Consider the following 14576-nt stretch of genomic DNA (forward strand, 5'->3'; position numbering starts at 1 on the left):
CTATTACTCTCTATTGTCCCCCAATCGAGGTGGGGGCAGTTAGAATGGGCATAAATGGGTTATCGACAAAGAGTCCAGCGCTAGGTTTTTGGTAGGTAAATAGATTGGAAGCTAATATACCAATATACAAGAGAGTTAATTGATGGAGGGAATCAATTTGTTAGAAGATCTTATGGGCATGTTTGGTAGAGTATCTTAGTAACATGTTTTCAGTTTTTAAACAACATTACACGCATTTATACATATTTTTTCATCCACACATATTTCAAAAAAATGCAAACTATATTACTTAAACTTCTCTATCAAACGGGCCCTATATATTTTGTTGCGATCAAAATAATAGCTACTAGCTGAAGATGTGATGCTATAAAGACATTTGAATCTAGTTTAATCTCAGTCTCATGGAGGTCCCTGTATCATCAGTTGATGATGTGCATCTTCAAAGTTGATTTTGTGCTCTTGAAATACCAACCAAACTATATGTGAAGTAAGTCTATGTTATTGTTAATTGATCACTCATTCTTGATTGCGAGTGCTCTCTCGAATATATGAGAAAGTCCACGATGGTTGCATTTTATTATTGCCAGTAAACAATGAATTTCCTTTCAATATAGTTTATACTTTATATTAGGAAAAAATAAATAAATAAAGAATTAGGCAAATAATTAGAAAGCCGGCACATTCATATTTAGATATGTTTTTTTTTTTTTTTTTGAGAAACATATTTAGATATGTTGGGTGTCCAATTATGGAAATACGGACCATGTCAACCGTGGACACTGTACTTTGTCTTGTTGTATGACTATGACTATGATGTCTGTAAGCTCCTGAGTGTTGAGCGCAAGGAGAGAGAGAGGAGAGCCACGTTCTGTTCTGTTCTTATCTGAGTTGGATCTCATCAGGGTGGAAGATGACGACGACGACGACGACGGGAAAGGGCAACCCTCCCATGGCGAAGAAAGTGAGTCAGTTGATGGAAATGTTCGGGGACGTGAGGGTCGACAACTACTATTGGCTACGCGATGACTCTCGCTCCAATCCTGAGGTTCTCTCCTACCTCAAACAAGAGAACCATTACACCCATTCCATCATGTCCGGTACTACTTCACTTTCCTTCATCCTACTAGTTAGTACTATTACTATTACTCTCTCTGCTAATATCAATTACTCATTCTCATTATATGCTATAGATACCAAAAAGTTTGAAGATGATCTGTATGCCGAAATAAGAGGGCGGATCAAAGAGGACGATGTGTCTGCGCCTGTACGCAGAGGAGCTTACTATTATTACCATAGGACTCTTGAGGGCAAGGAGTATGTTCAATACTGTAGGCGTGCTGTACCCAATCCGGACGCCCCACCTTCTGTGCACGACACCATGCCCATGCCCGATGCTCCTCACAACGAACAACATATTATCTTGGACGAGAATGTTAAGGCTCAATCTCACCTTTTTTATAGCATTGCTGCGTTTAAGGTTAGTCCCAATCACAAGTTGGTGGCTTATGCTGAGGATACTAAAGGAGATGAGATTTATACTATTTATGTCATTGATGCTCACACTGGAGCTCTTATGGATAAACCTCTTGTTGGTGTCACTGCCTCTCTTGAATGGGCTACTAATGGTGATGGGGCTTTTGTTTATATCACCATGGATCAAACTCTCCGCCCTCACAAGGTTCTACTTCTACTTCTTAATTTCTTCTATTACAAAATTATTGAATAGCATATGTTTTCCCAATAACGTATATATCTCTACTATATAAGAATATGATAAGTATCCACTGGGGGTGTTGTGTGTGACTTACCCATTATTCAAAAAAAAAGAAAAAGAAAAGAAAACCCCAAATTAACAATATGTCTTGAATTAGATAACTATAGCTCAGAATTTGGAATTCGCACACTCATTCTTGGTCTTTGTTCCTTTGTTATGGGTATTGGTCTGTTTCTATTGCTCACAGGCATGGTTACATAAATTGGAAGAGGAGCAATCAAGTGATACCTGTCTTTATCACGAAAAAGATGATACCTTTTCTCTTGATCTTCAAGCTTCTGAGAGCAAGAGGTTTTTGTTTGTTGCTTCTGAAAGTAAAAATACAAGCTTCAACTTTTATCTTGATGTTTCAAAGCCTGAAGATGGACTTCAAGTTCTCACACCTCGTGTAGACGGCATTGACACCTCAGTCAGCCATCGTGGGAATCATTTTTTTATCAAGAGGAGGACTAATGAGTTTTTTAATTCTGAAGTTATAGCTTGTCCTCTGGATAATACATCTGAAACTACACTTCTTCTTCCACACAGGGAAAGGTAATAATCCAATCGTAACATACCATGATGCAACAGCTTACACAGATGTTTGTGCAAATTTATCATTTTGTGAACTTATTTGTTGTGTATCACTGTATCCATTTTAGAAAATTTTGCATGGAATGTAATATATCTTTTGTAGCTACTGTTCCCTCAACACTCTTGGAGGGCATGAGGTGGTCTAAATAAAAGCTTATTAAATTTGAATTTTGTCCAGTGTAAAAATTCAGGATATACAACTCTTTAACGATCATATCGTTGTATATGAGCGCGAGAAGGGCCTACCAAAAGTAACTATTTATGGCCTTCCGGATGTTGAAGAACCGCTTAAGAGCCTTCAAGGTGGTCATACAGTTGAGTTTGTGGATCCTATATACTCAGTGGAACCATCAGAGTCGCAATTTACTTCCAGCATTTTACGACTTGACTATAGCTCAATGAAGACTCCTCACTCAGTGTATGATTATGATATGAAGACAGGCATTTCTGTCTTGAAGAAGATCAAAACAGTAAGTTTTATAACCAAATTATTGTGTTCTGCATTGACTTCTGATTTGCATGCTCAAAATAGTTGTTATATTTGTTTTTTCTGATCTTTTCTATGAGTATGATTTGTCTATGGATATGTGTGTGTGTGTGTGTGCATGTGCGTGCGGGCATTCATTTTCCTGTGTTGCAATTATAAATTAAGTTGGAACATACTAACATTGAATTGCAAATTTGAATACTTCTGTGTGTGTGTGATTTGACTTCATGATGTACATGCTTGCTCATTTTATTAATCCAAGAATCCTCAAATGCGTGGGATGGCAGAAAAAAACGTATATTAAATCAGTGAAATTATTCTTGAAAAAGCTTATTAAATGAGGATACACAGACTTTGCTGATGGGTTTTTTAAAGTAGTGTTTTAATATTTGTGGAAAGAGATCAAGAAAATGTGGAGTTAACCAAGGAAGCCAAGCTCACAATGCCAGTTACCAATACAATATTAATCAATACATTTCAATTTCCTATCTCTTTTAATAACAAATCCTGCTCTGTAATTTCCAAAAATGTCAAAATATACTTCCTGTTCAAAACTAGCTAAAACAATCACATGGATTTTCTGACTTTATGGGATTGAAGAATCTTGAAGACTGGGACATACACAATATATTTTTTTTGAAAAGTACACACACAATTCTGATTTGAGAGCGTTGAAGTCTGTGTATATTAACCCCCCCCCCCCCCCCCCCAAAACCCCCTGCCCTTATACATTTGAAGTTTAGATTGATCTAGACTGAAATTTGAGAGGGTTTGATTTTATTTTCCGTTGGTTGGGAAAATAGCTTGTATCACAAGTATGCAGAGTTCAAGTAATAAAAAAAAAGTAGTTGGATCAAATGGTTTGGGCTGTTTTTTTTTTTGGTAAGTAATAAATTTTAATTGAGAAAAATGGAAATTTTTATGCACACTGGGAGTGCACATAAAATACTCCTAAAAGGTACAAAATACCAACATTGGGTACAAAGACACAGTGAATCAATAAAATCTGAAACAGAATTTGAGTCATTAGTGCCTATGATGTGGGATCACTCAAACAATTCTCTTAAGAAACCAGGTTTCAATTCTAGAATAGTTGACCTCCTTGTCATTAAAGGTTTGGTTATTCCTCTCCTTCCATATTGTTCACATTAAACAAAGAGGGGCAATCTTCCACACAAAGAGCTTCTATAATTATGTAGAAAATATATGTAAGTAATGGATTGGATATCTATGCTGATTGAATTCTTTGCTTGTGAAATAAAGAAACAAAAGGGAAATTTGTGCACAGTATCTTCATTTATGCTTCATAGCTACTTTTCTGATGTTTAATTAATTCCTTTTCCTTAATGCCGTATATAAGTTTTTTAATTATGCTAAATTTTTTATGCCATTATTCATTTAATTTTCTTCTCTATCTTGTTCAGGTGTTGGGGGGTTTTGATGCATCAAATTATGTTACTGAAAGAAAATGGGCAAATGATCAAGATGGTACTCAGATTCCTATTTCAATTGTTTATCACAAGGATCTAGTGAAACTTGATGGGTCAGATCCATTGCTACTTGATGGCTATGGTTCTTATGAGGTAATAAAAGATTTCATCATTAAATTGTAAATATTGGCATTATCGGGGATTTATATGCTTTTGGTACCATAGTGATTATGGAAAAAAGGCTACTGATTCCTTTTATGTAATATTTTAACAAAATATGATTTTCAAAGATCAAAGTAGTTTTTTTTGCTACATAAAAAGGGTGAAATGGAGCTTCCAGCTGTGAGAACCCCACTTTGGATTTTTTTCTACCAATTGGGGCCCTCCCTTCACCACCCCCATTTGGGCATGATGAGAGTAGTTCCTTTTCCCATTGAAGAACCAATGCCTAAGATGTCTAGACAGTAAAGGGCCTGCAGGCTATAGCCTAACCTTAGTCCTACCCCTTGAAGGTTTGAATTTAGGACCTATCCCATTCCACGACTATAGCCACTGGGGAGTAGATCAAAGTTGTTTTTGAACATTGTGTGTGTGTGTGTGTGCATGCGTGTGTGTATAGGTCACTGCTTCCCAATCAGGGGAAATAATGCATCAGTCAGTTGATACTTTAAGAAGTTTGCATTATGTACTTGACCATTATTTTTTATAATTTTGTTTCATGCTGATATGTTTATCAATTGGACTGATCATTTTAGTTATGTGCATGCAAATTGGTCTGGATGCAATTTCCTTCCATTGGTTTCTCTTGTTTTCCAATTGCTCTCAATTGTTTCACATAAAATCTCTCAGTAATCCAGAACCACTTCTTCTGAACAGATATGCATAGATCCCTGTTTCAACGTATCATGCCTGTCTTTGTTAGATCGGGGTTTTGTTTATGCAATAGCTCATATCCGTGGAGGGGGTGAAATGGGGAGGCAGTGGTATGAGAATGGAAAGTTGTTTAAGAAAAAAAATACTTTAACTGATTTTATTGCTTGTGCTGAGTACTTAACAGAAAGCAAGTACAGCTCAAAGGAAAAATTGTGCATTTGTGGAGGAAGTGCTGGTGGATTGCTCATTGGAGCTGTCCTTAACATGAGGCCTGATTTGTTCAAGGCTGCTGTTGCTGAAGTACCTTTTGTAGATGTGTTGACTACAATGCTGGATCCCACTATCCCCCTTACTACTTCAGAGTGGGAGGTATATTTCTTTCTCTTGTGAGATTCTGAGTTTATTGCTATGTCAACCTTTGAAAATGTTTAGATTTTGGGTGATAGTGAATATTGTTTAGTTTTCTACTTTGTTTAATTCCTGCAAATATAAACACGGATACCATATGAATACATCCATGCATTTACCATTTGATGAGACTCTATACCAGTGGTTATGCCATACATGTGACAAATCTCTACTCTAGTTTTGTGGACCATGTTATATTGTTATACCACATTATGTGCTCTAGAGATACTGGAATGCTTTGAATAGACTGTTGTATTTGCCATTACAGTTTCTGTACATTGTTCATGGTCCTTCTGGTCTGCTTTCTCACCCTGTCTTTCTGATTTTAATTGACTTTGCGTGTAGGTCTATTTCTATATTATCCGTAAGTGTTGTGTAGACAATTTCGTTCTAATTGATTCCTATCTCTTTCTGCAGGAATGGGGAGACCCGCGGAAGGAAGAGTTCTACTTCTACATCAAGTCATATTCCCCTGTTGATAATGTGAGTACTATATAGTTGACCAGTATTCTCTGAACCGTGAAGCTAGACTGGTCATCATTTTTCTCCATTTAAACATGATGTCCAAATTCTGTATTATAGAAGATTTTAATCTTCTTTCTGATCTGACCTTTAATATATTTGTACAGGTTAAGGCACAAAATTATCCTAATATTCTTGTCACAGCTGGTTTAAATGGTAAGATTAAACGCTTCACTTTTTGTGTAGAATTTCAATTTTTTCGTTGTCAGTACACAGATTGCTATAAATTGGTTCTTATATATTTTATTTTTGGCAAATCATCATACGGCAAGTGCAAAATTTTCAAAATGATTAAGTTTTAATCCTTACTGACAAGTACCAAAAATGGTAAGACGTTCAAGATGCTCAGTCACCCAATACACTTTGTGACACTAACTTACTGGATACAATTTGGTCAAATTAATGTTCTTTTGGATGATTATCATAGGTGGGGTAGATTGTATAGTAGTTGCTGGTTGCCGATCCACCATTATGGCCCACATGCATAATGGACAATGAAGATGGATGTTATAATTTCATATATGATGCATATATTCCTTTTCCTAGCAATCAATCTGAATCCTGGTGCATTGTGACAGATCCACGTGTAATGTATTCGGAACCTGCTAAGTTTGTGGCAAAACTAAGGGATTTGAAGACGGATGATAACCTACTGTTGTTTAAATGTGAATTTGGTGCTGGGCATGATTCAAAGTCGGGAAGGTAACACTTCTTCTTGTTTTTTTTATTTATCTTAAAAAAAAGAGGAGGTTTTGGTAGCACTTCTTCTGGTTTTCACCTACTTCTATTCAACTTATATATAATTCAAAATTTTTATATAGCCTTATTACCATCTCCAAAACTCTCTCTCTCTCTCTCCACCTCTTTTCCCTCTTCGTTCATCTCTTACTCTCATTATGGTCCGTTTGGATTGAGGGGGAGTAAAGTAGAGTAGAGTATATTTAGCACAAAATTGACTTATTTTTAGCTAACACTACTCTACTCCTCTCCATTCCCCCTCATTCCCCCCTTCATCCAAACAGGTCATTAGTATCTTTGCCACCCCATTAGGATGGCAAAATGCCTGTATCTTGATCCGATCTGTCCTACCTTGAAGAGTGGTCAAAGCACCCACGATTGAGCCATTTTCCGTTCCATTTTCATTCCTATTTCATTTCCCTTCTGCTTTTCTAATATTTATATTTTCTCTCTCTCTCTCTCTTATTTATTTATTGAGATCTAAGTTTTGCTTATAGGCTGTTAGAATAGCGGTTAAGTGATTAAATTCATGATTTCCTATCAAAGTAGGTAGTTCTGAGTTCTAATTTATTTCCATTTTACCAACAATTTAAGAGTTAAAAAAGTCAAAATGTTAGGCCCCACTTATTATGGGAAGTTTGGACCCAATCGTGAAGGGGAGTGATGGAATAATGATTAAGTAATTAATTTCATTATTTCCTCTCAGCTTAAGTTTTTGAGAAAGGTGGTAGGTTAAAATTGGTAATAGAAGAAAAATATTTAGTTAGTTTTTTTTTTTTTTTTTTTTTTTGATAGGAAGAAAAATATTTAGTTAAACCAAGAAGAAATATAAAAACGTTTAATAATGCTACCTTAAGGTTGCTATCTTATGTTGAGGCAGGATTGTTGGTACTGTACTTTGTTAGGGTTATATTTCTTTAAGATCTGCTATTGCTTAGTAAAAACTGATAAACTGAACAATTAACCCAGCTTGCAAATTATTAAAAAAAAAAAAAAAAAATTCACAAAATTTTAATAGTTGTTTATTGATAGTGATAACATAGGATTATATTCCTTTAAATTTTTAATATCTGCGGATTGAAGTTATTTTCTCAAATTCTTTGAATGGTTCATTCCCAATTTTTTTCTAAGGTTCTTGTAATGATTTACAATGACAATGATGCTGATGGTGTTTGGATTGGTTATGCTAACGAGTTCTAGCTCAAATGATACCTCCTCCCCTTATAAGAGCAAGGTGGAGGATGAGGTTGTGGATTCAAACCCATTCATGCATGCCTATTTTGTTGTTTGAGGTTGTTAATTGTTATGCTAATGGGCCTGTGTGTCTGCACTTGCTAACTCCTTCACCTCTCGATGGATAATCTCTAGAGCCATTTTACATTTTTCCAAAATCCAAATGCCTTACTCTGTAATAACTTAATTGTTGTATTATTATTATTTTGGTTGCAGATTTGAGAAGCTTCAAGAAGAATCATTCAAGTATGCGTTTATAATGAAGGCTCTCAATATGATTCCTGAACTTGGATGTGGGCAGAAGTGATGAATTGCTGCGGAGATGGTGCCATGAAAAGAATCCACTTGTGAAACAGTGTTATCAACATCTTGAGTAATAGTTTTGTATATTGAGTGATTATTAGAATCTGAGCGGCTTAACCTTCTCGACGATAATTTGCTCTTCTAAATGCCATTTGTGATGAGTCCTCATGCCGCTTGTTTTTCAGTCAGCTGTTTCTCATTCATCCAAAAAAATACAATAAGGAAACATTGTGGGAACCATATGCAGTGCTCATAGATAGTATTGATCAAAAGATCTCAAATCAATAATGTCAAGACTTGGGCTTGTTAGTGACAGCTTATTTTTCGTTGTGTTAGTTTGCCTTTAAAAAAATAAGTTGGTAAGGACTAAAAGCTTTACTCTAGTGTTTGTAGGAAATTTCCTATATTGCAAGTTAGGGAAAAAACTTAGGTGCTCCGGGAGTAATGCTCCCTCCTCTCACATGATAGGTGGCCCCTTACAGTAAGGGAGGAATCCTGGTATTGCACGGTGTGCAATTCTATTAATCTAGACCGTCTATTTAATCTAACGATTATAAATTTGTAAGCTTCACTCTTCAGTTTGCCCAAATTTCAGAAAGAAACACTCTCTCTCTCTCTTACAGTCTTACCCTTGATGTTTCTCTGGCACACCCATGGCCAAATCTCCATCATTGCTGCTAGCCATCGAGTCCCACATCACCACCATCGGCAGTTCTTTCCAATATGACCCTCTCCTCTCTTAAGGTTCTCTCATCTCACTCTCTAGCTCTCTGCTCTTCCTTTCTTTGTTTTCTGGCCAAGCTTCTCCTTGCACCCACACTACTTGTGACCTTTATTGTTATATGTCCTTTTGATTCTTTCCAGTTAGTTTTTTTTTTTTTTTTTCCTCAATTTTAATATAAGAATCATTCAGACCCTAAGTTATCTTTGCAAATGGACGGCAAATTTTTATAGATTTCTAGCTACATATGGCATTATTGTCCCTTTTACTACCTAGAAATGCTTAGGTACTTTTAATTGCAATTTAAGCTTCAACTATTATCCATTCCTAAATCAATCATGTAGGGAAACAAATAAATTTAAAATCAGAATTTAAAATGCTTCATTGAAAATCAATCTGGGCTTGCACAGGGATGAGAAGTTGTTATTATTGTGGTTTGGGTTTGGCAATTGGCAGCAGCTCATTGTTTTGTTTTATTTTAATGTTGATTTTGAAAATGCACAGAAGATGTTTGTGAAAATATGTGTTAGAAAAATTGAAATGATGTTAAGCTATTTCTATCCATGCATGCTGTGCAGTCTTGAGGAAGATTTATCAAATTGAGAAATACATTAGGCTACTCTCCAAATTGGCTGATTTCCTTCACTTCCTACTTAAAGAAGAAAAGGAAGCTGATATTGGGGAACAAAGTGTAGAAGCTCTCCCAAGTTTATCCCGCCATCAAGGAGGTCCTTGGAATGACAAGTCAGAGAGGTGTTTCAAAGGATTTTGCGCCACTGAACTTGTCCTGTCCATGGTGTCGATCTTTTTTTTTTCTTTTCTTTCTTTCTTTCCTTCTTCTGTTGTTGCTATTGTATAATTGAATTGTTGATCAAGTTGTTGAATTTTTCATGTTGTAGCTGATTTTGTGTTCATGAGTATATGTGATGTATACAAACACAGTTATACAACTCATGGTACATACAATTTTGTTGTATTTTTTACTTGCCTATTTCTGTTTATCAAAAAATTCTTTTTCTAGGCTTTATATGTTCTAATCCTTGGTAAATTTAAGATAAATTACTTTGAAATTTATATTCAAGCTCCGACTAGCAATTAAGGAGGTTTGATTCTAACTCGGTCATTTGTGAAGTTTGAAAAGATAATTGTATTGTATTTGAAACCTTGATATTAGTTCTTGCAACATAAAATTGCTATTAGTGCTTTACTTCTTGGTCAGTTTACAACTTCAGTATATGCCCCGGAGAACTTGAAAACAAGGATTACATATCAAATTAAAAAAAAAAAAAAAAGAAAAAAAGAAAAAGAAAAAAGGATTACCTATCAAATATCAAGAGTCTTCCAAGAATGCTTGGTCTGTTTTACAATCAATTGATGCAAGAAAGAAGTAGACAAGAAAATAATTTAATTCAAAATAAACAAAATTTTATTAAAATGTACACTTCAATATATATATATATATATATATATGTGGGGCCCAAATAATTTATGGGCCCGGCCCGCTTGCTCATGGGGAGTCCACAGGCCCAAGCCGAAGAAGGCCATGGCCCAAGCTCAAAATAAGAAGCACAAAATGGCCCGGAGATACAGCCGAGGACAGCTTAGTCCTTGGCAGACCCAAAGTCTCATTGATGAAAGTGGTATACGAGCAAACTTTAAAGATCAGAAAATATCTCAGGGAAGTTGTCCTTAATACCCTTCACTGATAAGACTCTACACCTAACAGAACCTGATTCTTAGGCTTTATTAAACATCCCCAACAATCCCGGGATTAGACTGACGGGACAAATATCAGTCTCGTAAAAGTTGAACCTACACGTGGACGAAGGATAGCAAACATAGGCTAGTATAAAAGAGAAAGTAAGTAATCTGGATGGGGAGGGGGAATGGACAAGAAACGAAGGATTCCCATCCCACCTGAAGGAAAAAGACTCCATAGGTGAAAATCACTGAAAGATGTATGTATACCACAAAAAGTACAACCGGGTAACCGGAGAAAGACATTAGTGCTCCTCGGACATGATCCGAGGAGTCCAATCCCTCAAGTTATAAAGCTGTAGGGCTTGGATATCCAGGCTGAAACTTTTTCTTATCTGAGTTTCCCTAAAGTCCGATTTGGACCAACGCCCTGTGACCAAACGCTAGCCTTTCAAGCCCACTCTCTACAAATCTTATTGTGAGGGATCCTTCACGTGCGAGCCCAACGTCATTGTTGGGCCGTTTGAGAATCGTGTCCCTACAATTGGCGCCGTCTGTGGGAAGGGCTTGCGCGTTGGCACGGGTGGCGCATGAGTCAACTCTCTAGCAAGCAGAGATTCGCGAGTTTTTCCCATCTCCGGTGACCTGCAGTTGTCGCTCCGATATAAACTGGTGCCAGGGCTTACATCCTGTAGTGCCAACGACACGGGCAGCTCTAGGGGCTTCCGACCTCAAATCAGCTCTCCCAGTCATGGCCAAGGGGCTGACCTGCGAAAAAAGCAAATAAGTACCCAAAAAGTTTTGGATAGAACCAAGGCCTTGCATGGTCCTCGGACTCAAGCCTATGGGGAAACCAAGTACACAAAAGAAAAACCATAAATTTTGGACAGAACCAAGGCCTTGCATGGTCCTCGGACTCAAGCCTATGGGGAAACCAAGTACACAAAAGAAAAACCATAAGTTTTGGACAGAACCAAGGCCTTGCATGGTCCTCGGACTCAAGCCTATGGGGAAACCAAGTACACAAAAGAAAAACCATAATTTTTGGACAGAACCAAGGCCTTGCATGGTCCTCGGACTCAAGCCTATGGGGAAACCAAGTACACAAAAGAAAAACCATAAGTTTTGGACAGAACCAAGGCCTTGCATGGTCCTTGGACTCAAGCCTATGGGGAAACCAAGTACACAAAAGAAAAACCATAAGTTTTGGACAGAACCAAGGCCTTGCATGGTCCTCGGACTCAAGCCTATGGGGAAACCAAGTACACAAAAGAAAAACCATAATTTTTGGACAGAACCAAGGCCTTGCATGGTCCTCGGACTCATGCCTATGGGGAAACCAAGTACACAAAAGAAAAACCATAAGTTTTGGACAGAACCAAGGCCTTGCATGGTCCTTGGACTCAAGCCTATGGGGAAACCAAGTACACAAAAGAAAAACCATAAGTTTTGGACAGAACCAAGGCCTTGCATGGTCCTCGGACTCAAGCCTATGGGGAAACCAAGTACACAAAAGAAAAACCATAAGTTTTGGACAGAACCAAGGCCTTGCATGGTCCTCGGACTCAAGCCTATAGGGAAACCAAGTACACAAAAGAAAAACCATAAGTTTTGGACAAAACCAAGGCCTTGCATGGTCCTCGGACTCAAGCCTATGGGGAAACCAAGTACACAAAAGCACAATCGGAGTTCCCTACTTCCCAGTCGACTGCTCGGATGGATTATTTAGAGATTATCAGTCTTGGACGGTATTCACGCGCTTATCATAGAATATTCAACTGTTACCCCGGTTAGTTTCCTAAGTTTGATTTACTATGAATTATCTATATAATGCCTGGTAGTATTGGTAAATTAGAGTTAGTTAGATTATGTTTCAAGGTATCTTGCTCTAAATATTCTTGAAGAAACACACACATGGAGCACACCCATTCACAAAGTAGTGTTGCCAAAAGATCAGTACTCAAAACATGTAAATAAATTTCTATTTTTACTAAAACAAAGAAATAGTACAGCGTACAATGAAAAGCTGGAATCAGCTTATGTCAGAGCTCACTACATAATTGAGTAGGAAGATACAAGAAAAAATATATAAAATAAAGCCGAGGAGCAGTACAGACGAGAGGTTGGCTACTAAAGCTAACCACATAATCAAAAGAAAAGATACAAGAAAATAAAACAAAGCCGAGGAGGTGGCACAGAAGAGAGGTTGGCTACTGCTTCAAGACCTCGTTCTTCCTCAGTGCTTTTACATGCCCATAACTCAGGCAGCAAAAGAACCCAGCCTGGGACCCGCAACCTCGAAGAAAAAATGCAGAGAGAACCCAACTTGAGCCTGACACCGCTGAAGGAAAGGTGCAGGGAGCTGGAAGTTGAGGGGCTTTCTCTAAATATTTGCCTGCCACAAGGCAGAGGCGTTGATGGCGGAGAATCTTTCTTCTGACACACCAAAATTCTGGCATGAACAAAATCTGCTTCGGATTTTGACTAAAAGAGGGAGAGACACCCTTTCCCCTCGATCAAAATGGAATATTCTCTTGAACTTATGCTTCCTGTGCCCATACCTCACTATTTTGAGTCTCAGGAGGGCACGACGCTTCCGTGGCGGAGAGAGTTCCTTCTTCCCAACCCTCGCCTCAAACATGTTATGCTAAGGGAGGACAGCACTGAGTATAGGAGCTGTGATTTGGGAGGAAGCTGAAGGAGTTGTGTGTAGGGAAAGCAACTATCTCTCCCATTTATTTAAGGGAATAAGGTGGTGGCAGTTAATTCACGCAGCATCCCAAGGGACGCTACAGACAAAATGGTTCTGGCTCAACTTCCAACGTCAACTGCAACCACAAGATTAAAGAAGCCTCGTAAATGCGCACCTCGAACATTGGGACGTCAGAGAGTACCGCGTGGCCAAAGGCTGTGGAGATACCTCTTAATTCGTGGGCTTAGTGACTTCGCGGCCCAGGCCCGCTGTGCATGAGGGCCCAGGGACTGTGGCCCACGCCGAGAAATAGCCGTTGTCGAGAACAACCCCTGCTCGGCGCCTCGTGAAATACCTGAAGAAAGGGAGAATCTGAACTCAAAAAGTTTTGGACAGAACCTAGGACTTGCATGGTCCTCGGACTCAAGCCTATGGGGAAACCAAGTACTGAGAAAAACATAAGTTTTGGACAGAACCTAGGACTTGCATGGTCCTCGGACTCAAGCCTATGGGGAAACCAAGGACTGTGAAAAACATAAGTTTTGGATAGAACCTAGGACTTGCATGGTCCTCGGACTCAAGCCTATGGGGAAACCAAGGACTGAGAAAAACATAAGTTTTGGACAGAACCTAGGACTTGCATGGTCCTCGGACTCAAGCCTATGGGGAAACCAAGTACTGAGAAAAACATAAGTTTTGGACAGAACCTAGGACTTGCATGGTCCTCGGACTCAAGCCTATGGGGAAACCAACCACTCGGATGGGGAAGGTTCTCGGCTCAAATGCTGTAAAAGGTTAAGGCCAGTGTGTTAAGAAGATGGCGAAATGACCCAATGTTCATTAGCTTAAGGAAACTGTTCATTTGGCGGGTGACATGTCCTCGGATAGTTACTTCCTATACCGTATCGAGCACTTAGTCCTCATCTCGGCTAATTTTAAGGTGAGTTTCGTCCCTCACTGGTCGGCATTGCTATGTCGAATAATTTTATTAAAGTTATGATGACATCTTTTTATTAGCAAATATTTTAGCCTTAGTTGTCATTGATTTAAATGCTATATTATTGTGCCGAGCAGCGCTTGTAAACTTGTAAAAACATAAAAACAGAACATGCGAAGTAAAGTAA

The 14576-nt window shown here is 38.1% G+C and overlaps 1 protein-coding gene across 3 annotated transcripts; it reads left to right on the forward strand.

Moving 5' to 3' along the window:
• Positions 1 to 739: 739 nt before the first annotated feature.
• Positions 740 to 10089, forward strand: LOC126714650 (uncharacterized). Of its 3 annotated transcripts, none has more exons than XM_050414897.1 (10): positions 740 to 1097; positions 1191 to 1678; positions 1962 to 2308; positions 2526 to 2817; positions 4259 to 4417; positions 5141 to 5506; positions 5963 to 6028; positions 6175 to 6223; positions 6646 to 6769; positions 9641 to 10089. In XM_050414897.1, the coding sequence occupies exons 1-10, from the start codon at positions 911 to 913 to the stop codon at positions 9663 to 9665; spliced, it is 2103 nt and encodes a 700-aa protein (XP_050270854.1). In that variant the 5' UTR covers positions 740 to 910; the 3' UTR covers positions 9666 to 10089. The 3 variants fall into 3 exon arrangements, with proteins under 3 accessions (XP_050270854.1, XP_050270847.1, XP_050270859.1); XM_050414890.1 differs by lacking the exon at positions 9641 to 10089 and adding an exon at positions 8255 to 8676; XM_050414902.1 differs by lacking the exon at positions 9641 to 10089 and adding an exon at positions 8255 to 8676 and having other exon boundaries at positions 740 to 1092.
• Positions 10090 to 14576: the final 4487 nt, after the last annotated feature.

Source organism: Quercus robur, chromosome 1 (assembly GCF_932294415.1).
Source record: "Quercus robur chromosome 1, dhQueRobu3.1, whole genome shotgun sequence".
Classification (NCBI taxonomy): Eukaryota; Viridiplantae; Streptophyta; class Magnoliopsida; order Fagales; family Fagaceae; genus Quercus; species Quercus robur.